General features: G+C 26.4%; 3 protein-coding genes across 3 annotated transcripts; all 3 read right to left on the reverse strand.

The window, feature by feature from the left end:
* Nucleotides 1-13,996: 13,996 nt before the first annotated feature.
* LOC113859016 (protein DMR6-LIKE OXYGENASE 1-like) lies at nt 13,997-16,239 on the reverse strand. Its single transcript, XM_027491832.1, has 3 exons — nt 15,752-16,239; nt 15,070-15,397; nt 13,997-14,257 (listed from the first exon to the last, which is right to left on the reverse strand). Exons 1-3 carry the CDS (start codon nt 16,237-16,239, stop codon nt 13,997-13,999), a joined length of 1,077 nt encoding a protein of 358 aa, XP_027347633.1.
* Nucleotides 16,240-18,130: 1,891 nt separating this feature from the next.
* On the reverse strand, nt 18,131-19,597 carry LOC113858969 (probable 2-oxoglutarate-dependent dioxygenase At5g05600). The gene is made up of 3 exons (XM_027491781.1): nt 19,119-19,597; nt 18,499-18,829; nt 18,131-18,388 (listed from the first exon to the last, which is right to left on the reverse strand). Exons 1-3 carry the CDS (start codon nt 19,586-19,588, stop codon nt 18,131-18,133), a joined length of 1,059 nt encoding a protein of 352 aa, XP_027347582.1. The 5' UTR covers nt 19,589-19,597.
* Nucleotides 19,598-21,481: 1,884 nt separating this feature from the next.
* LOC113858638 (protein DMR6-LIKE OXYGENASE 1-like) lies at nt 21,482-23,328 on the reverse strand. Its single transcript, XM_027491355.1, has 3 exons — nt 22,846-23,328; nt 21,971-22,301; nt 21,482-21,752 (listed from the first exon to the last, which is right to left on the reverse strand). Exons 1-3 carry the CDS (start codon nt 23,313-23,315, stop codon nt 21,495-21,497), a joined length of 1,059 nt encoding a protein of 352 aa, XP_027347156.1. The 5' UTR covers nt 23,316-23,328; the 3' UTR covers nt 21,482-21,494.
* Between the last annotated feature and the right edge of the window lie 813 nt (nt 23,329-24,141).

Genomic DNA, 24,141 nt, shown 5'->3' on the forward strand with positions numbered 1-24,141 from the left:
GGAAACACAATATAGAAGATTGCATGTTTCAGTCATTCATGAATTTTAATATATATCTGTTAGGTTAAACTAGATTTCACAAATAAAAGGCTTCAATCTGACTTATTTAGTGACTAACTTAGAATTCTCTCATTTTTTTAAACTTTGCACCTATAGTGGCTAAGAAATTATTATTATTTTTAATATAAGTCACATTTTTATTCAATGACAATTTGGGTTGTACTCTCTCTTTTCATAATATGACATAAAAGCCTTTGATTCTAATTGATTGATTATCTTTAGTCCTTTAATTGATTTGATTTTGTACTTTCGCATCGTGCACATATATACTCGAACAAGTAGAATCGGGGGCATTTGTTCAGTTAAGAATTTAAGATGTCTATCAATATTACTAAATTTCATATTAACAAGTTTGATGACAAAAAGTTAACTTTACTATTTAGTGAGTGCAAATCAGGGTTGTTCTTACACAAAATAGATAAAAGAAAGGCTTATAGAAAAGTTGAGGTAACCGATTTCCATGATTAATAAGCAATAGGAGGATAACAAGGTGATTGCAGCAATCCAACTATGCTTGTCCAAAGAATTGTGGAAATTTTTTTAATCATGACCAAGAGCCTTACAAACCAGTTTCGTACGAAGGAGCACTTAAATACAATTTGCATGGTTACAAGTATTCATATTCATTGAGGACAAAGGTGAAAGTTTAGTAAAAATTTCGAAGATACGAATTCAATAAAATTTGTGACTAATTGCGAGGAATTGGGATTGTATTTCTAGCTAATTGTATCATCTTGTACTAAAAATATATATAAAAGAAGGAAAAAACCACACCAACCTTTTGAAGTTACTAATATTAAAACTGATTCTAATAGTAATATATTATCGACTGTTACTTTTGAAAAAGTCAAATAAAAATAAATAGTTTTAGATGTCCCTTTCAGATTTATCCTTATAGAGATTTTTTTTCTAGATGACTTTTGAACTTTTTATCAACGAGGTTTGTCTTGATGCTAATAAACCCATGCAAGCCTTTTAGAATTGCTATTATTCAAATCAAGCTAATCTAAGATTTAGTTATATTCTTCGCATGACTTAATCTGAATATGAATAATACATTTTTTTAACACACTCTTAATTTTTTGTTAAATTATAAAAATTTCATTTTTTAATTTAATATTTTTTATAAATTTTAATTAATTATTAATAGTGTGTTAAAAAATACGTTAAAAAGAGTATATTAATAACAGTTCTCTAATATCTGTCAAAACTCTTGAGTCTCTTTGATGCTAATATTCAATTTAAGGCAAAGTTTTTAAAATATTAAAAGGTGTCTTATTTTAATGAAAGCTTATCAAATTGGTAATTTAGATCTCTTGCAAGCTCTACTGTGATAAGTCCAGTAACTGTATCTTCTTCGTTGCATAACACCAATGTTACCAAATTAGGGAACGTGTGCCTTGACCATATGATTAAAAAGGGGTTACACCTTCTAAGCAAGCAAAAATTTTTCAGCATACCATTGTATGGTCTTTTTTTGTGAACGTTGTATTTTTGGAATAGTAAAAGAACTATTTTCTTTATTGCAACATACCATATAATAAGCATTGAAGATTATATTCACTTTTCTTTTTAGAGTCCTCTAAAATTCTTTTATCATAGAGATATCGTTATATGCTGATTATTATTAATAATAATTTCTCTTCTAAGGGTGAAATGGTGCAAGAACCGATCGACATGAATAATATGACTTGTATGACTTGAATAATTATATTGCCATATTTAAATAAATAATTTATTTAAATACTTATTTAACAAGTCTATCAAATGAAAGTAACCTAGCCTAGATCATGAAATTCACTAAAATAAATTAAAAGGACTTATTTTCATAAATTTCACAATGAAATATGTAGAAATAAATTTAAAAAAAAACTTATAAAGAACTCATAAATTTAACTCTACAAGTTCTGAATAAAATCTTCAAACAGTTCCTTAGTTTTTTTTTTTTTATCATTCTTAAGTTTTTTTCTTTCTATGAAATTCATATCTTATAAATTTTATTATCCGTACACAAAAAATATTATAATAAAACGATAAATATTGAGATTTTTTTAATTTTATTATCTCAAAAGAAAATATATGATATAAACAGAATAAAATTTAAAAATTATAGAATACTTATTTAATATAAAAAGTATCCCTATATACATATATTATGAAGCGAGTCTATTTTAATAATAATTATATCTCAAAAGAAAAAAGTCACAAAATATAATAACGTGGATTAAAAATCATGACACAGAAACAATTGGCGTGAGATTGTTATAAATGTAATTTCAAGTTCAAATAAAAAATATAATGTATTAAATATTTAAAAATTTGTTTATCATTCATAATAATTTTATTTGACTCAAACAATGTTGTCTTTTATAAAAAATATATGTAATTTAAAAAAATATAATATAAAAATGTTCATAATATTTTTATCACATTTTTTATATTTAATTTTTATAAAAAGTTTTCCTTACAAAAATCTATTAAAGGTATATATTAATAATAGTAATAATATTATAAATATTGTAATAAAGACCATGCACAAATATAGTTATTCTAAGCTTCACTACACCTGTTGCTTGTTTACATCAAAGACTTCTCAGTGAAAGATTCCGGGTTCTTGCGTGTACGTTTCGAAGTGTACCAGATCATCCATGATTGTTAACCGTCTGTTTACATGAAACCAAAAAAGCACATAACAAATTTTTAAATTTTTTATTATTCATTGAGACAATAAAAGAAAATTTTTAAATCAACGTTTCAATTAAATCATATTTAGACTTTTTATTTTTGTATTTTTTGTCATTTAAATGAAGATACGATTATTGATAATTTAATCTAATTCTTTACACTTAAGTTGTTTGAAGGGTAAAATTCAAATGTAAGAAATAAGAAAGAAAGAAAAATAGACACAAATAAAAGGGAAAAAATTTCTTTATGTAAATTATTTAATATCCTTTATGTTATAAAAAAATTAATTTGATTTTTTAAAGATATTCTTGTTTTCAATTTTCACGTCTTTTGAGGGACGTGGGGCCATTTTGTTTTAGCTGAGTCCCACCTAATCATTCTCCTCTCCATTATACTTTTATTCATTTAAATAATAAAAAACAATATATTTCTTTTACTTTCATCCAACCAAATAATTTAGGGTCGAACAAACGTACACTGTCAATTAAGTGTACTATATATTTAATGTGATCATCAATAAAATCTTGACTTCATAATTTTAATAACATTTGTTTGCCATATATTTTATTTATGTTATATATCTAAAAAGAAGTTGATCAATTTTCGTTTTACAACTTTTTTTAATAATAAAACTGTTTGTAGTAAAGTTGGGATCATCAATTATTAAAAATAAAAAGTTATGTCCCTTGTGTCAAAAAAGTTATATTCGTAAATAATATATTATAAAATTTTAGATCCAGAAATTATACTTTATTCATTATCATTTTTACTTAGCAGTAAATCATTTATGATGTGTATCTTTATGGAGTAAATTAATAAGGTATTTGAACGATATATGATTTTTTTATAATGCTTATTTAAAATAATTTAATAAATATTTTGATACTTATTTTTAATGATTAAATGGTCAATTTTATGAACATTAAAGAATAAAATAGAAAATATATATTTTGTCAAATTACATTAATAATTATTATTGAGTATATAAATATACTAATTGAGCGTTATTTTAAATTAATTTATGATCTTAAATTCAAATACAGTAAATATAGTTATGTTAAATGTTGGTTTTGTTGTCCATATTAATTATCTCTCGCTTGAACAAAAAATTAATCAATTTAATTATTAAATAATGTTATATTATTTTTATGATCAGATATGTTAAATTTCACATAATATATACATTTATTAATATTTTATCAAAATTTAATATTTATTTATAATTTTAACAAAATAACATATTTAATCATATTTTATTAAAATTAAATTTTATTTATTCAATCATTGTATTTAATAATATTATTATAAAGATTATGTATATTATATCATATAAAATTTAGACAATTGAATATACCTAATAATTGTATTTATTTATTAATATTTAGATAATATAAAATTTGTTTAAATACATTGCATTAAACGAACTGAAGTTTGTTCGAGTAACAAACTATTCAATACTACTTAAATAAAGTTTTAAATTCAAATTTTTGTATATGTAAAAAAAACTCTAATAATAGACTTATTTATTATAATTGAAATTTATATTATGTATTTTAAAAAATTTAATTTACTTTATAATAACTTTAAAAGTTTATAATATTTGTTGCCATAAACTAATAAATTGTTTTAGTAAATAAAATATAAATGAAGTTTACAACTTTTAAAATTTTGCTTATAGAAAGTTATTTCAATTAACATTCAATTTATTAATAATTTTTTTATATTATCTTTATTTTTAAAATAATTTTAATTTTTTAATTATTGAATACATTTTAATTTATTATACAATTAATTATAAGCTTTTAACTAATTTATCAACTATAAAATACAAATTATAGGCTTTCAACTAGATAAAACAGTTAAACTAGATGAATAAACAATATACGCTGAAGTACTCTTAGGTTAGCTACCAGCATTACAGTTTTATAATTTGGACATTATACAAGCTGCCAAAATTCCTAGTCGATACAATATTTTTAACAACATGGTTGAGTGTGTATTTAGAATCATGTTTCTTCTATAACTAAAACTATGTTAAATAAACCTAATTATACTTGATAATTGTGTTAAAATGTTTAGCGAGATCAAAATTAAAATTAATTTTAACTTTAAATTCATATTTAGATGGACGTGATAAATTATAATGTTTTATGTTAAATTAAAAAAAATACTAAAATATTAAAAAATTATTTTGTGAAATATTAAGATTTAAAAAAAATATGTTTAAATGATATTTCTTTTTTCACTAGTCTTTCTTTCCTCTTCAAATAACAACTTTTTAAAAAAATTAATAAGAATAGAAATTTTATCTCAATATTTTATGTAATAAATATTGATATTAAATATTAACTTACTAATATTAAAAGTTGATATACGTTTGCCAATTTTAATTAAAAAACAATAATAATCCATTTTTTTAAAATAGATTGGTCATTAAATTGATGAAAGTACTGATTAACTGTAATGGAACTGATGATAATTAAATATATAATATAGTTAATTAAAAAATAGTATAATAAAATAATATTTTAAATTGAAATTAATTAATTTTTCTACATATCAATATAATAACAAATTATATTTTACTTCCTTAAATATATTTGTTATATAAATTTTTATTTTAATATGCTTTTAAATATACTAAATATTTTTTTATATTGTTAATTTTTATTATATTCAAACAAAATAATATAATATATATTAAAATATTTTTTTACGCAACAAAAGATACTTCTTTAGTAGTTAAAAGCTTTATTTGTAAGTAAGAAAGATCCAGCAAAACTCTAAATAAATTTATCTTTGACTTTGTGGATACAAGAATTTCACATTCTACTTGGAAATATTTTGTTATTATTAAAATGTTAACATTATAAATTTTTAATAAACTTTTTATTATTGATTTAAATTGTTTGAATATCATAAAAAATTATGTAAATTTCACTTTTTTTACTCCTAATTTAATTATTTTTTATATTTTTATAATTTTTAATAACTTTTGCCTAATACCTTAAGAATGAGTTAAAAGAGTGTTAAAAGATATATTTTTGATACTTCTTAACCTTATTAATATAGTACTTTCTTTGATATTAAATATAATTAAACACTAATAAAAAATACTTTTTACATCAATTAATAATTAACTAATCTAATAAAAATTGCAGTGACATTTAAAAAAAAAAGAAGCTTTAAGTTGATTTAATTTAAATTGATGTAAAAAGTGCATTATACGCCAATTAAAATTAAAATTAATATATTAGTAAAAAATATAAATTTAAACTAATTTAAAATCTATGACTTTTTAGATGTGTTATTTAAGAATTAAAAAAAAAAACAGTAATTGAATCAATATGAGCCCAACATTTATAAATTATCCTAATACAAATACACATTTTTTATAAAAATTATGAAGCATAAAAATATAAAAAAAACACTGAAAAAAAAGAGAGGACAGTACATTAGAATTAAAAAAAAAATTAATCCAAAATCTTTTTGGGTGTACAAACTCTCTTAATGTGTTTGGTTGAATAAATGTTAAAAAATTACATAAAATAAACATATAGTTTATTTAAATCAAAGTTAATAAATGCTCTAGTGTCCTCAAAATTGGAAGAGTACCTAATATAGTTTTTAGTTGGACCAATAATAAAAGAAGTTTATTATTGAATACAAATAGGTGGTATTATAACATTGGACAAACAAGGAGAAGTTGCTTTTACCTTTCCTAATCAAGGGACACAGAGAATTTATTATCAAAATTATGTTATTTTAAGATTATAATTGTAAAACTTTTATATCTGTTATTAATAATCAATATAAAAAGTGTTTTTTATTTTTATTCTTTAAAAATAATTTAAATATGATTTTCTAAATTAATTGTTTGTGGAACTGATTTAGAATAATGTTTTCTAAATTAGTTTTTTTATAAATAATGTAAAAATAATTTAAAATATAATATTTTAGAAAAATGTGTTAATAAAATAACATAAATTATTTATAGTTACATTCTTGAACTTTTGTTAGTGTTTTTGAATTTTATTGTTTATGCACAAACTCTTACTTATATTTAAATATATTAAAGATAAATTTTATTATATTTTGTATTTTTTTATTAACCTATTTTTATGTATAAATTTAATAAAAATAAATTTTTTAACATTGATAAATATTTTTTAATCAATTATTTTATAATTGAAGTAAAAATATCATTTTTATACTGATTATTATAATCGATGTAAAAAAGTTTACTATATCAATTGTATCTATATCAACTAAAGTCTTTAATCAATATTAAAAGTAATTGCTACACTAATAAAATATAAATTAAGGTATAGTAGTTTAAAATATAAGTAAATTTTAATTAATTTTATACTATTTAATAAAATTATTTCTAAAACATTTTAAATTTTTTAGTGAATTTTTTTATATTTAAGATAGTAACTAATAATTCCATACGAATTTCTGAAATAGGAAGAGAATTAGTTTTTGAAAGAGAAAGAGAAAGGCCCATAAAACACGCGTCCATATTAAAAGGACTTGTCCATACTAAATGATGAAGAAAGAGAATCGGTTCCATTGGGCATTTGATTCTTACACATAATTATGATTTAAAAATAATAATCGATTTAACTTCATAGGATACCGTTGGGAAAAGACAAAAAAACCAAGTTCTGAGAAGATTTGGGCGTGCGTGATGTCGTGGTCCTTGCTGTTATGCCCTCATAAACAAAGGAAAGGATTCCTCTTATTATTTTCCCTTAAAAAACCAATAATCGCCAACTAAAAGATTCCCCTCTTTGCACTCACGACAGTAAATCATTTTTTTATAATTATTTTTTATATATAGTTTTTCAAAAATAATACATACAAGAATATAATTTTTTAGTGTAAGTACAAAACTTAAAGACAAAAATATGAAAAAAAAATTATAAAATGCAGTATTTTTTTAAAAAATATTAAAATTTTTTAAAAAAAGTTATTAATAATTTTTAAAATAAAATTTATCATTGACGGATTTTCAGTTAATAAATTTTTATATTTTTTATTTACTCAAAATATTCATATTTTTATAATTTTAAAAAATAAATCTCACAGAATTAATAAAATATGAAAAACAATTTCTTAAAACATAATTGAAGGAGTCAATGCATGACTCTTTACTAAATTCTCTTCGGGGCCTTAGCTATGGCCAACTAAAAGATTCCCCTTTTATATGTTGAATACATTAACTTAAAAATCACGTGAAGAAATTAACACGTTGTAGACAATAATGATCAATCCAACATATCACTAATTTTATTAAAAGTTATTATTAATATATACTATCATAAATTTTAACATATTTTATTTTAATTTTACTAAAATATTTAATTTATTTTTAAAGCATACTAATTAACAAGTTTGTATAAATAATTCCTTCAATAATTCAGCTTTAAGAACGTAGTGACGTTACTAAGTCGCATGCATGGCTTGAATTGTTTCTTAGTATTTAAAGTCCGGTCACAAATCATGACTAACAGGACATATTATTATTTTAACTTTTTTTAAAAACGCAATATTCATTTAATTGAAAAGTATTTTTTTTAATACAGTTTTATATATAGACCTTTTTATATGGTGCAATTTTAAAATCAAATAGTTAAATGAAGTATCTGACTTTTTTAGTTAATATTTTTTAGTTTTTAATAAATTTTAACAAATAATAAAAATATATTAAAAAATGTGTTTAAAAAGTATATTTATAACTCTGTGCTTGCGACAAGTATGTTACGTTAGGTCAATCGGCATCGCGCGTTTGAAGGAAAGCACTCTGTTCACTTGCACGCGTAGCAACCACAGCATCTCATTTACTCAAATCATATGATTACTTATTGCCCGCTTATTAATTTATGTTAACATTTAGTGAATAGTTTTTTTTTTTTTAAATTTAAATTGTAAGTATTTTTTTATACGGAATTTTTAAGAGATGAGAATAATACCCACTACAAGATAAAAGTTGTCAACCTTCAAGAATACTTAAAAAAGCTCACATTAATATCATTAAAAATAAGTAGAAATTCAAATTTGGTAAGAAGTGAAATCGGATGATTTAAAAAATTCTTTTTACTTGAATTAAAAGTATTCACATAATTTTTTGATCGAAAATTTTGTTATAAATAAATTTTGAAATCAAGATTTTATTTTAAAAATTCAATATATATATATATATAATTCACTTGGTAATTGGAGGATAGATTGGTGGTAAAATTAAATGTTTCAAATATAAAAAATTAAGAGATTTAATTGTTACTATAAATTATTTAAAAATTAAAAAAATATAAATCATAATAAAAAATGATTAAGTTAGATAAATTGCGTTCTTTTTCCTTAAAAAATGCATATATTATACTATGTTTATTCTATTTTAAAATTATATAACCTCTTCTCCTAAAAAAATGTTAAGTTGTATCATAATTTAATTTGTTTTAAATTTTTCGATAAAGCTTGATTAGAAAAGAAATCATAGTATAAAGTTTATTTATAATATAATTTTTATTGGTATGTCTTGATTAATAAAAAATAATATACTCTAAAAATTTATGATTTACGGTCCCGCTTGATAAACAATGTGTGTGGTCACGACTTTCTCAAAATTAATTGAAATAAAAAAAATTAAAGCTGTAGTATATGAGTACCTCTATAAAAACACACTGAAGATAGAAAAAAAAGGCCATTAAATAATAAAGTCATGCAAAGCGGTTCTGCATTAATAAATTGAATTGCATTTTTATCTTTTGAACTTGTTAGTAAATTATTCAAGTTTATATGCTTTAAAGGTATGATAAAATAATATTTTTTAATGAACTGTTGGCAATAACACTCACCAAACATATACAATTGTTCCTTCGTGACATCCAAAAAAAAAAAAACAAACATTGGATCAGACTTGAATGGCGTTGACTTAATTATGCTTGCAGATTGACTTTATTTGATTGGTTTTATGGGGAAAAAAAGGAGGAGCCGGAGGAGAAATGAAATTAAAAAAATTGTTTTTAAAAAATATTTATTTTTATAAAAAATATTTATTTTTAAATATTTCCTTTTGGCATAACTTTGACCTTCTAATACGATTGGTTTTAAATATTTGATTGATCGATGAGTTATCGATTAGATAATAAGCCTCTCACTAATTGTTTACCGTTCAATGTACAAACCGCAAAGAAATTGCATACCCACTTTCTGTAGTTTTTTTTATTAATTGTAGAGAGAAATATATATTACACCACCCTACTTTACCCCCTCTAGCCATTGCATGATATTGTGCTAGCTCAGCTGTTACGAACATAATTCGTAAATTCATCAGAAATAGACAGTTTTCTATTTTATATGTTTATTTATTTCAACCCACCATGATTTCTGCTTGCGTTGAATTTTACTAATGTCACGTACTGTTCATGCAACTTTCGGGAATTATCTTTCGCACTAAATTGCTGTGCTGAACTTTAAAATATCAAGTGATAATATTAAATATGGTTCGATTGATGGAAAGTGTATGGTCTGATTTTTGGGGAATGATATTGATATGATATCCTTGAAAGCAACAAAACATAGTTTACATTATCAGGTCTACATAAAATTTAATAATATAAATAATTTCAAATATGAAACAAGGTAAAATACAAACGGGATAGGCTTGTTAAAAGAAATGGTTAATTATTTATAGTGGGCGGCTATTGTTTATAGATGATTACAAAGATGACCATTCCCCATCTGATCTGATTGAGATACGTAAATGAGACGACAAAGACACGTCCCACTGATCGTATCTTGGGTGCGACAGTGCCAACACCTTTGCCATGTCTTCTTCTCATCAATTGTGCACTTTGCAAATCAAACAGAAGATTATAAATCTGAGACTAAATTTCTTTCATACATTACAGAAACTATGTTCTAAAAGTTTTTATATGTATAAATATCCAATTTTTACTACTTATGTCTGCTTTAACCCAAAGAATTAATAATATATTTTTCAAAATACATTCTTTATTATTAATTTAAATTTATTAAAAATATGAAATTTATTATTATTTTTATAAATATTTGTTTCTCATAGGCATTTAGCTTATAACTTCATACAGTTAAACATTAATTATTGCACACAAGTCATGATGAATTTGAGTTTAGAATAGCAATATTTGTATTAAAATTGATACACTACTTGTGGCACCTTATACGAATAATGGAAAACTAACACGTTACGCAAATCGTTTGTTACAGGATCATTTCAAGCACCGACACAAACCTGTCGTGGCTCAGCAGATAAACGTAGGATGCAAAGAGAGTGGGGCCAACACCAACGTTGTGGGCGGTGTTCAGCAAATGGTCCTTGTCTCCTCGGTGACTTTCTTTTCACCCAATTTTATTTTTCAAAATACTATTTTCTTTTTAAAAAATCAAACAAGTTATGATTAAGCCTACACGTGTCCCGTCCCACTTGAGAAAAGTAAATTCATGAAAAAAAAAAAACTTTTACCTTTTTTATTTGACATTGTTTGATATCATTTAATTGTTTAGTTTCATAAAAAATTATATACATGAATAGAAATGAATTATTTTTTATATTTTATCTGATAAAATTGATTTATTACGAAAATGTATATGATATATGACACAAAACTTTTTCTTTTCCTTTTTTAAAAATATTTTTCCTTCGTATCGTATGGGAAAAGTTGTAAAATACTGAGTTTTGAGCTTCACGAATCCCCCGTGCATACTATCTCCTTTTCAGAAATAAAAAATATAGAACAAATAATTTAATTAATAATTTTTATTAAATTACTCAAATATTATGTAAACAAAAAAGATTAAGTCTTTGAAAGCAAAAATAAATAAATATAGAAAAAAGATTAATAAAAAATAAAAATTAATATCGTCTTAAATTTTTGTATAAACAAATAAATAAGACTAATTTTTTTATCCAGTAAATAAAAACATAAATAACATTAAATGAGAAGAGGATATAATTCTTTCTTCTCTTTTCCAAGTCCATTCCAAACATATCCTCTGTATATTTAACTTTCTTAAGCTTTTTTTTTTTTTTTACAATCTTCAGTTTTATTTCTCATTTTCTTTTTCTAATTCTTTCTATCACAAATTTATTTTTTCTATTTTTTAATTAATTTTATAAAATCCTCAATAATATATATATATATATATATATATAGAGAGAGAGAGAGAGAGAGACAGAGTATTTAAATTTCTAAGATTTAAAAATTTATTATTTTTACTTTACAAAATAAAATTCATTTTATTTATCGTAAAACAAAATAAAAAATAAAGTATTTTTAATAAAATTAGAGACTAAGAAATTGAAAATTAAAATGTCTAATTTATGTAATTTGAAGAACGAACTTTTAAGTTTACTTTTATTTTTTAAATATCATCTTTAAAGAGTATAAAACATTAATCGAAGGAAAGAGAAATGATGCAATAAAGAAACAACAAACAAGAAGTGACGCTTCAAAAATGGCAAAGAAAGAGAGATGGGGATACCTCTTGATTGGATCAGGCATTAAGGCTGTGACAAAAACAGGCACAGCTATCTTGTGTGGAAAATGTTCCATGGCATGAGAAATGGCTAACCACTCTTTCATCACCACCTAGTCATCCCATCAACTCTGTCGAAGGCCTGAAATACTCTGAAATGAATTTCAGCTCCAACGATTGCTGAGGGTTCACCCCTGAAGCTGCCAAGTCTAAAGCACCCTATGACCCCATCATTTGAGCACTGTTATTACCATGTGCCATGACCATGACATGATCCGTGTACTAGAACAACGTGCTTTGACTTTGATGCCTGCTGTCTTGCTTGTAAAAGATAGGAGAACCATGAAACACTTTCTTCAAAGTACTAGAACAAAGTGGTTTAGATTCCCTTTTTCCTTTTCCATCTCAATGCCACAATTAGGACTTTGAGCAATGAGCATCAACACAAACTCGTCAACTGTTAATAAAATTTTCCAATGACCACCGTTTGGTGCCAAAATAGCTTTCATACAAGGGACGTTAAGAGATCGTTGAATTAAAGCATTATTTTGATTGTATAGTGACGCATCCAGATTATTTGGTTAATGGAGGCAATATATAGGTTGGAAGTATTTACAATTTCAACTTGTACTTTAAGAATCATTAAAATAATATTTTCGAACAAATTAAGTGTGACTAAAGACTTTTAATGTTCAGACCACTTTTGTAGAAGTATCATGGTTACATAGGCAGAAAGAGCACCTCTGGGGAATTAGGATGTTTTGGTTTTGCCTTAATTTTTTTTAATAAAAAATAATATTGTTTCAATCGATATGTATTCTCAGAATGTTTTCCTTGATAAAATATTAGCAATTATGACATGACATATTTCCAATTTTCATTTAATTTTTCAATCAAATACAAACCATAATACCAACATGTAAAAATAAAGTTATTTCTATCTCTCTTCCATCTTATTCATTTTTTGTGTTAAGTATCTACAATACAACAGCAACAAAAACTTTATTTCAAAATTGGCTAATAAATCACATTACATCACTAAATTAGGTCATAAATAAATATTTTGGAGATAATATTTAGTATTATATATATATTTTTTAAAATTTCAAAAAAAATTTGTCCTTTTTATTTATTTTTAAAATGTATGCAATCAACCAATGCCTCTGATAAACTTTTTTACACTTATTCAAATTATCTTGTATAGTTTTTTCCTCAATAGATACTATTTTTTTCACAATTATTATTTGTTTTATCTTTTCTAACATAGTCGCACATTTATAAGTAATTTTTGCTAATGATATGAGTAAATTAACCAAGGGCCTTGGAAGGGTAACAGTTAGTGGCTTAGTGCAAGGCTATACAGGCTAGCTAGACTAATAAAGATTTAGTTTGGAAGGGTTCAGCTAGATAAATTATAAACCTCTCACAACTTGGATTTATAATTAACTCTTTGAATTGGTAATACAAAACTTGAAATTTTTATCTCACGCCCATTGACTAAACAACCAGAAAAAAAAATAAAAATGTTAGTCCCACGTAACATTGGGCTTGGATTTTAAGACTATGCATTATATTGTTAAAATAAAAAAGTATTCTATTAGACCAAAAAAAGTCCATGAATGGGTTTCCATTTTTATTAATATTAATCCAAAAACTACAAATTTTTAATTTCATCTCTATTTTATTTATTTCTCTTTCACTCTTTTGGTCCAAATAAAGTGTAAATAAGCTACTGGGAAAGTTTGAAGTGATAAATTTGGAGGTTTTGAACATTGGATTTAACAAAATTACTCCTCATTCTGGTGGTGCGAAACATGCCCCAGTTGATTGATGTATATTTGGGAGGGTTTGTATCGTGAGTCAACTCTTCCAAGGGCTTCACATCAGTGTAGAGTGCTGGTTTCAGAAAGAACGGAATGGAGAACCTATCCCTCTCAGAGTTCACCATAACCCTGTGCTCTACACTCTCATAGGCGTCATTGCTCCAAACCTGCTTGCACAAACAGACCCATCTTTAATGACCATAGGCCAGAGGATTTAGAACAAAGCTAACTACTCTTCTACTTCACTACTTTGGTTCTCTGTCAATCTTTTCTACAACAACAATAATCATTCTTTGAGGGATAAAATAAAAACACTATTTTGATCCCAATTGGAGTGTTTTATACTCTTTTTTATACATTTCAAAGAAGCCCAAAATCCAGGCCCAAAAGGCAATGGAGCAATCTCCAAAGAACATCCATGAATGGTTGACATTTGGTTTTGAGAAAACTAATTAGCATTCATTTTAATTTTTGGGCTAATTTTTTAACACGCGACTTGACTAAATTTTCAGTGATATGAGTCAAATGTTTTAAAAATCATTTCTAATTGAAATTGTTGGCTATACTCTCCTACTTACACTGATCACTAAAGTGAAATTTTATTGGACAAAACTCAAAATAACTTTTTAGGCGTTGTTTATTAACTAAAATTAATTTTTTAATAAAATATTTGTATTAAATATTATTGCAAATTACTGAAATAAAAGAAATATTTTTTTATTAATAAATAGTACCAGCAACATTTAAGAAATACAGACAAATTATTTTGATTATTACATGGAATTGTAAAAAACAGTTTCAACGAATAAAAGTCTTGTATATGTTCACATATAGGGGGTATATGAGCTTATTGCTTCTATGTTGTATAAAAGATAATATAAATATGGAGCAACGATCACACTAATAATAATGGAAGAAAAGAAAAAGGTCGTCCGTAACACCTAAACTGTGAAATAAATTAGATGGTGAGAAATGATACCTGAATCATATCACCAACATTAATTATGAAGGAATTGAAAATGGGCTTGATTCGAATCCACTCTCCATCTGATTTTCTCTTAACTTCAAGTCCACCAACATCATCTTGAGCAAGCACAGTCAAGACACCAGTGTCCTTGTGATGTCCAAGACCAAGAGCCAGATGAGGGTAGGGGCAAGGTGGATAATGGTTGAGTCTGATATTGCTGGTGTTATGTCTGAAGAAGCCACGGAACCTATCTCGTTCTAAGCCTAAGCTAAGTGCCACAAGTTCCATCAACTTATAAGCCAGTTTCTCCACTTCTTCTGCATATTCTTGGCATGCTTCTCTGGTATCATATCAGTAGTATTTTGCATAATTAGTATACAAAATTGTTAGTTTCACTGTGATCAAACCACAATAACAACTTTGCTTTATCCTACTACCATACTCTATAAAAAATTGTATGTTTAATAAATTTATTTCAAATATAATACCTTATTTAAATCACTAAATTTTTAATTTTTTCTATACACAGACGCATCTCATAAGTGTATCATATAAAACACAAAAGGACATCATTTGAAGTATTCAAACATAATTGTCCTTTAAAATAATAACCCTTTTAAATATTTTCTCACATCAGGGCTAGAAAATTTAATAACAGAAATATAGATAACCAAACTATATAGTATTGAGTGACCTGAATTCAGGAGGATTTTCAGGCCAGCGATTATCCCATTGGAACTGAACGTTTTGCTCATCAACTGGTTCAGCTAAAGGTGGAATAAAAGTAGGTTCCTGCACATTGAAATCGTAAATCTCTTTCCAGTCCCTTACATTCTTGGTATGCTCTGCTTCAAAGTAACCTAGTACGTTAACAGCATCCCTTCTCACCTTCAGCTTTTCCTCCAAACTAAGTGCAAAGAACTTTTTTGCAACTTCTTCAATCCTCTCACGCTTATCCAAAGGAACCTTGTGATTTATTACCTGAAAAAAACCCCACTCCTTACATGCACTTCCTATTTCTTTAACCAAGCCTTGGATGGAGGAAACTGTTTCTGGGATGGTGTGTTCTTCTTGGTAGTTTATGGGAGAAAGATCAATCAGAGGGATACCTTCAGCTTCTATCACTGAGGATTTTGGCCTGTGTTCTGGTGCCTGAAGAAAAACAGGGTCTACCTCTCCCATGCTCGTCATTGTTATATTTTTCTTTGTTCAGAATATTTTGGTGCAAATACTTGAAGCTTGTACGTGAGATTAATAATGGTTAGTTAAAGCAGTAAATATTTGTTTTCCATAAATTAAATTTTTGGATTCCAATTTTATATATATAAGAAATTACTGAAATGTTAGTCTCATTTCGTGAATATTTCCTATTAAGAGTTAAAATACCACTTGATTAAGATTCTTACTATCTAAATATATATAAAAAAAAAGGAAGATTATGTACATTGAACCTGGACTGATTTCTGTTATGCTATCAGGTGTCGTGTCTTTATAAGATAATGTTGATTCAAATGTATTGAAAAATATTTGATGACATCTCATGAATTTGTTACCATACTCTTGAAATCAAATAAGACGGGAAGAATTCAGGAATTATTTGTTAACACTTGTTACCTTGATGATTTTTTTCAAACTTTTGGATTGATTGCATCCATTTTTTTTATAAAGGAAAAGAGCTTTATTATATCTTTTACGTGTCTTTTTAATAATTTCTTTTATTATTTCATAAATGAAGTATTAAACCAAAAAATACATGTATTTATTGTCTCAAATTGCAATTAAAACTTAATTGAAAGATTGCTACAACTGATCCTGTGTAATTGCCCACAAGTTGAGTCTAAGTGAATTCAAAATTTCTATAATTGATATTGAATTGGCTAAAATCTAGATAACTATTGGTACCCTTTTGCTTGTGAAAGTCATCACTCATTTTATTGAAATATCTTCGGGTTGTCGAGACATATTTGTTGAGTCGCGTTTGAACTAAGTTACTTCCATCTTTGCTTTGACTCATTTCGTCACCTACATGGGTGTTTAGGCCTGTGTGTTGGCTTTCATTGACCTTAAGAATCACTTAAAAAATTGAGTATAGCTCAAGAAATGGTTTGCACAATAAACAAAGATGAGGATGGTTAAAATTCAAAAATTACATAAGTTTAACATTGAATCTAATAAAGCTCATTAATGTAAGACTCATATAGTTATAATAAATGTCTACAAAATTATTAATAACACTAATATTCGGTGCAAAATTTTAATAATTCAAATAATAAAATTTTTTATAATTTCTTTGTGCCCTTTCTTACTTAAGTGAAAGGCTTTTCTCAGTTATGTTAAATAAATGATAATATGTACTCTTGCATAAAAACATTGATAAAAAACCTGCAAAAAGTATGATGGAAGTATCATAATTTCTTAACACTAAAATGGACGACATTTCGTAAGTAATAAAAAAAGATTGTTAGAGAGAAATGGATTTGTTTGCTTTAATTATTTTGTCTTAAAAAATTGCTTTGAAAGCGATTGAAATTTGGCAAAAATATTAAAAAAATCCAAATTCTTGCAAACAATTCATAATTTATTGAATATGGACTCAGCAGCACAACAAAGAGGCCACTGAACGAAAGTTGTACAACTAAAGATTAGTTTTTTAAGTAGTACCCAAGACCCAAATATCAATTATGATTTGATATACAACATTTCATAAACAGAGAGGAGTTAAAATTGTCCGTTCCTTTATGCATTGTAGTCTTCATGCAAGTTAATTTCAACAAATAATGACGCTAAAGGCTAACTACTTTATAATAAAGAAATAGTTAAAATCAACAAGGATCTTACCAAACGATTCTCAGGGAGCTAAAATTTTAGAACAGGAAATTAGAGATCAATCAATTTCAAGTTTTGCGATGAACATGATAAATGATATATTAATTTAGTTTTTTTTTATTGGGTAATACTTGAATACATGATGCGCAATCATTCATATCAGAAACATTGCCTTGGATCAACGCTTCCACACATCATATCCATTTTTATGCATAAGCTAAATGTGGTGCCGCAAATTTACTCCCCTTTAAGCTATCTTATAATGATATATCTGAATGTTCCCAACATTTTGTTTCTTGAAATTGCTGCTCACTCTGTGGACAAAAAACTTTCCCCATTGGTATGGCCTATATTTTGAAGGGTTTTGCTCATTTATCAGCTCCTCCAAAGGCCTAACTTCAGTGTCTTGTGCAGGGAAGAAGAAGAATGGAATGGAAAACCTTTCTTTCTCAGAGTTGACCAACACTCTATGTTCTACACTCTCATAGGCATCATTGCTCCAAACCTGCACAAACAACTCCAACCCTCACACAATAGTTTCTCTCCACTAATTTAGGTATATAATAAGTAATATACTCGGAGAAAAAAAATCAGATTCAATTTTTTAGTCTTTACCTGAATAATATCACCAACATTGATTATATAAGCATCTGGGGTGGGTTTCACTTTTACCCACTCTTGATCTGCTTTGTGCTTCACTTCAAGTCCTCCAACCTCATCTTGTGCAAGAATGGTTAAGGCACCAGGATCCTTGTGTCGACCAACACCAAGAGCAAGGTCAGGGTAAGGGCATGGAGGATAGTGGTTGAGTCGAATAAAGCTAGTTTGATCTTTGATGAAATATTCTTCAAAACTCTTTGCCTCAAGGCCTAAACTCATAGCTATAAGCTCCAACAACTTATAGGACAACTTTTCCATCTTTTGAATATACTCTTGCAATATAACCCTGCTCTTGTTCACATCATATTGAACACAAGACCATTTGTTAAGTGTCACAGTGACATTAAAATTTTCTATTATTAATTACTTAAATTAAGGTTAAAGTTAATGATTTTCATTAAAATATACCAAGAACACTTCAATTTTATCCTAAAATTTGCAGTTTATACTGAAACTTCACTTACTTTCAAAACATAAGCGGAAACTCAATAAAATTACGTTGAATTACGTTTTAAAATGAAAGTTATAACTTATGGAGTTGAAATTTATTCACATTTGAGTAAATACGACGGTACCTGAAGTTTGGAGGGTATTGAGGTGAAGGATTAGTCCACCGAGTGACTCGATCGTCGTGTTCATCTGGGGTGACAGGAAGGGAAGTGGGTACTTGGGCTAGATAATCAAACACTTCTTTCCAGTCTCTAACGTTTTTGGTATGTTCGGTGTCATAATAACCCAAGGTATAGCTTTCACCTCTGCTAACCTTCTTCTTCTCCTCCAAACTCTGTGCAAAGAACAACCTTGATGCTTCCTCCATCTTCTGCCTAAGAATTAAAGGCACCCCATGATTTATTACTTGGAAGAAACCCCATTCCTTGCATGCACTTCCAATCTCCTTCACCAAAGCTTCAATAGCTGATGGATCAGAAACTGTGTGATGGGTTATCGGAGAGAGGTCTATTACGGGAATTCCTTCGGCTTGGATGGTAGAGAGCTTTGGCCTGTGTTGTGGGTCTTGGATGAAAGCTGGGTTTACCTCTCCCATGGTTGTTGCTAGTGCTGATGATTGAACACTTTGCTAGTGAAGTTTATTCAATTAAGGATCTGTTTTTTTCTATTGTTCTTTGTCATGTACTTATTTGTAACATTACGTTTATTTGCAAAAGCATAAGCCTCACGTGGTGTTTGTTCATTACACGAGTTACTTTCTATTATAGATTTCGCCATGAGAGGGAGTGTTCTCCCAATTAAATTCTCAAATTCATTCTTAAAATTGTGTGAATAAAATATTTTAAGATATGAATTTTAATTTTTTTTATTAGCTTTTAATTTTATAAAATATCTTTTATTTTAAATTTTGTAAATTGAAAATAAAAAATTTAGGATAAATAAATTTATATAACTTAAAAGATTATTAAAAAAAGCTATCAAACACATACATTACATCAGTTGACAAAAATTATTTTAATTTAATTTTTTTGTCTCGAGTTTAAGTTAAATTTAAAGTATATTTTATTTTTTTATCCATTATTTTTTAAGTTGTGTATATTTAATTTTTTAGAAAAAAGTTACCAGATTAATTTAAAAATAATGCACTTATAATATAAATAATAATTATAAACTCTGAGAAATTACACACTCTCAAATAATATTTTATCAACAAAAAATAAGGTTTTTACAAGTAAGTTGTGTTATGTGTCTATAATTTTTAAAAAAAAATAGACTATGGGATATTTTCAGAGTTTCAAATTTAATTATGAAAATAATTAAAAACTAATATAATTTTTAATATTTAAATTAACTCGTCAATTTCTACTGTTTTATCAAAATTTAATTAAATCTTCATAGTTTAATTAAAAATTAATTTTAATTTAACAATATGCGTACAATGCTTAAAAAAATTACTAATTTTATTTACTCAATTTATTTTATTTATAATAGTTAATTAATCTTTGAAAAGTATGTGAAAGATAAATTAAGAATATGCTGTTTTAAATTATTGTAAGTTATCCTATTTCTAAAAATATTATTATATATATAAGCAATTTCCATAATTTTTTATTTAGTTTTAATTTTAAAAAAATAATAAAACAGGGTCTGCCTATCGAGTCATCTTCTTAAACAGTTGAAAGCTTCATTATATAATAATATATTAAAATGTGAAAAAAAATATATCAATAATATACAATATTGATATACCACCAAACAGACAGATTGAGTTTGAATATAAATAAACACAGTTACATTAAATACTCAGCAAGAAAATTTTATTATCCATGTTAGTTCTATTCAATTCAAATATGATTGTTTTTAGTAAAAAAATTTATGATATAAAAAAAAATACAATATTAATATATTATACATGTGTTTATTTATATAAAATGAATTATAAGGAGATAAATGCTTTGAAAGTGATTGAAATTCGGCAGAGACAAATGCAGCAAATGCATAATTTATTGGCCAACGAAATAAGCGTTTCAACAAAAGCTCCAGAAACTAATTTTGGACGGTTGCTATTGTTTAATCATGCATAAATATAAACTATGACATGTACCTCATCGTCATAAACGGAGTGATGGTGGACTAATTTGTTCCCTTGCTCTAATTAAGTTTCGTGCAAGTTAATCAAAAAAATCATGATGGAAAAGGTTATCTTTTTAATAATGAAGAAATAGTTTATGATCGACAAGAATCTTATTAAACGATATACATGGAACTAAAAATGTCAAACAATAAAATCAAGAACCAATGTAATTTCAATTTTGGTTATCAATATGATAAATGATATTGGTCTAATTTTCTAGTTTCTTTTATTCGATGCTACTTGTGTACATCATGGACACTAGTAGTCTGTAGCAGCAAATTCGACCACAATCCCTCATATCATAAACATTCAATCACAACCCCAATTTACATGCATAAGCTAAGTGGGGTTGCTAATATCTTATCCTTTAAGCTATCTTATAATGATAAATCTGAATGTTCTCCTCATTTTTCTTCTTGAAATTGCTGCTCTTTCTGTGGACAAGAAACTTGCCCCATTTGTATGGCCTGTATTTTGAAAGGTTTTGTTCATTTATGAGCTCCTCCAAAGGCTTAACGTCGGTGTCATGTGCAGGGAAGAAGAAATACGGAATGGAAAACCTTTCTTTCTCAGAGTTAACCATAACCCTGTGTTCTACACTCTCATAGGCGTCATTGCTCCAAACCTACAAAAACAACTCCAATTCTCAAGTCTAACAAAACGACTAAACAATTCAAAACTGGGATTCCACAAACCCAATAATCATTAGCCTTAAAGTCAGTAAAATTTCAACATCTTCATTCTTATTTATAGCTAAATACGGGGCACAAATTTTGAAAAGATACTAATCCATGACAGTTCTAATAAGAGAGGTGTTGATACTTGCTACATAATTAGTGGTACCTGAATAATGTCACCGACGTTGATTATATAAGCATCTGGCGTAGGTTTGACACGCACCCATTCTTGATCTGCTTTACGTTTCACTTCAAGTCCTCCAACCTCATCTTGGGCAAGAACGGTTAAGGCTCCACCGTCCTTGTGTCGACCAACACCAAGAGCTAGATCAGGGTAAGGGCATGGAGGATAGTGGTTCAGTCGAATAAAGCTTGTTTGATCTTTGATGAAATATTCTTCAAACCTCTTTGCCTCAAGGCCTAAGCTTAGAGCTATAAGCTCCATCAACTTAAAGGACAGCTTTTCCATCTCTTCAATATACTCTTGTACTATAACCCTGCTCATGTTCACATCATTTTCATCACAGCCCATTCAATAATTCTCCATCTACAGTTCAATTTAATACACATTGTCGAAAGAAAAATATCACAAGGTATTTTTTAACACTATTCTAAATAAAACTTTTATTGTTAAGTAAAATTAATAAAAAAAATTATAAAAATCATGTGTTACATCTTGTTTAATGATTTTTATTCGTACTTTTATAAATTTCAATAATTTTAAATTAATAAGAAAGAGTGGTACAAGAAATAATTTTTTAAAAAGTGTGATCCAAACATTCTTCCTGTTAAAAAAATAAAATATTAAAAAATAATATGTATTATTATTGATTGATTTATTTATATGTTAACTTTTTTTATCAACATCTATAAGATGTTAATCGCATGTGCAAATACAAAACAGGAAAATAGAAGATAAAAAAACTAAAGAATTAAGGAAACTAATCATATAAACTCATAAAAAATATTCTAAAAATAATCGATATATTTGATATTTTCCATATTTTTAACAGACATGAAAACAAATTAAAGATGAAGTACCTGAAGTTTGGAGGGTATTGAGGTGATAGATTAGTCCACTGAGTAACACGATCATCGTGTTCATCTGAAGTAACAGGAATGAAAGTGGGATCTTTGGCTACAATATCAAACACTTCTTTCCAGTCCCTAACGTTCTTGGTGTGTTCCGTGTCATAGTAACCAACCGGAGAGCTCTCATCTCTGCTAACCTTCTTCTTCTCCTCCACACTCTGTGCAAAGAACAACCTTGAGGCTTCCTCGATCCTCTGCCTAAGAATTAAGGGTACCCCATGATTTATTACTTGGAAGAAACCCCACTCTTTGCATGCACTTCCAATCTCCTTCACCAAGGCTTCAATAGCAGAAGGGTCAGAAAATGTGTGGCGGGTTATTGGAGAAAGGTCTATTACGGGAATTCCTTCAGCTTGTATGCTAGAAAGCTTCGGCCTGTGTTGTGGGTCTTGGATGAAAGCTGGGTCTACTTCTCCCATGGTTGCTGCAAGTGTTGATGATTGAGTGCTTTGCCAAGTGCAGGGTCTAGTATTATATATATGGAGCGGTTCTGGTTTTTGGTGGCTCACTTTTTTCAATTTCACTGCTAAATAAGATTTTTATTTTTATTTTTTTCAGAAAATACTATGATTGTTTGTCATAAGCAAAATTAATAATAATCATCCGAGTTATATGTGAGTTAAATAGATAATTAATGAAATATTGATAATTTGATATCATCTGAGAAATGATTTGTGATGGTGGGGAGGTAGTGATAAATGTATTTGGACGATTTCATTACTCCTTGCAGATACATTGAATCGGGACTAGTATGCATACCTTAAATTTAACAAATTAAATTTGTCAACTTTTAAATCTAGTAAATTTAGTGTCCTTTTTCGTCAACTTGAAAATCTTAAATTTCATTTTTTTTAATAAATAAATTATATTTTATTCAAAATTATTCAATCACAATATTAAATTTCAACCAAAATAATAATAATATTTTTCCCTTTAAACAATAATATCATATTATATAAACTTCTTACTTCTAAATATTTAAAATTATCTCTCATGTTTCAGTTCTATTATAAACCCTAAATATTGTGGTTAAAAATTGAAGATTTTGAGTATAAAAATATCGATGGGGACTAAATTTGTATTATTTTAAAAGCCTATTTTATGTTATCATTCAATACTTTATGTATAAGTTATTTAAAAAATTAACTTATATATTACCAATTTTATTAATTAATATGACAACATATATTCAAATAATAATATAAAAATTACATTGGTTTTACAAATTTAATTCAAAAAACTTAT

Source organism: Abrus precatorius, unplaced genomic scaffold, assembly GCF_003935025.1.
Source record: "Abrus precatorius isolate BTA unplaced genomic scaffold, Abrus_2018 Scaffold2, whole genome shotgun sequence".
Lineage (NCBI taxonomy): Eukaryota > Viridiplantae > Streptophyta > Magnoliopsida > Fabales > Fabaceae > Abrus > Abrus precatorius.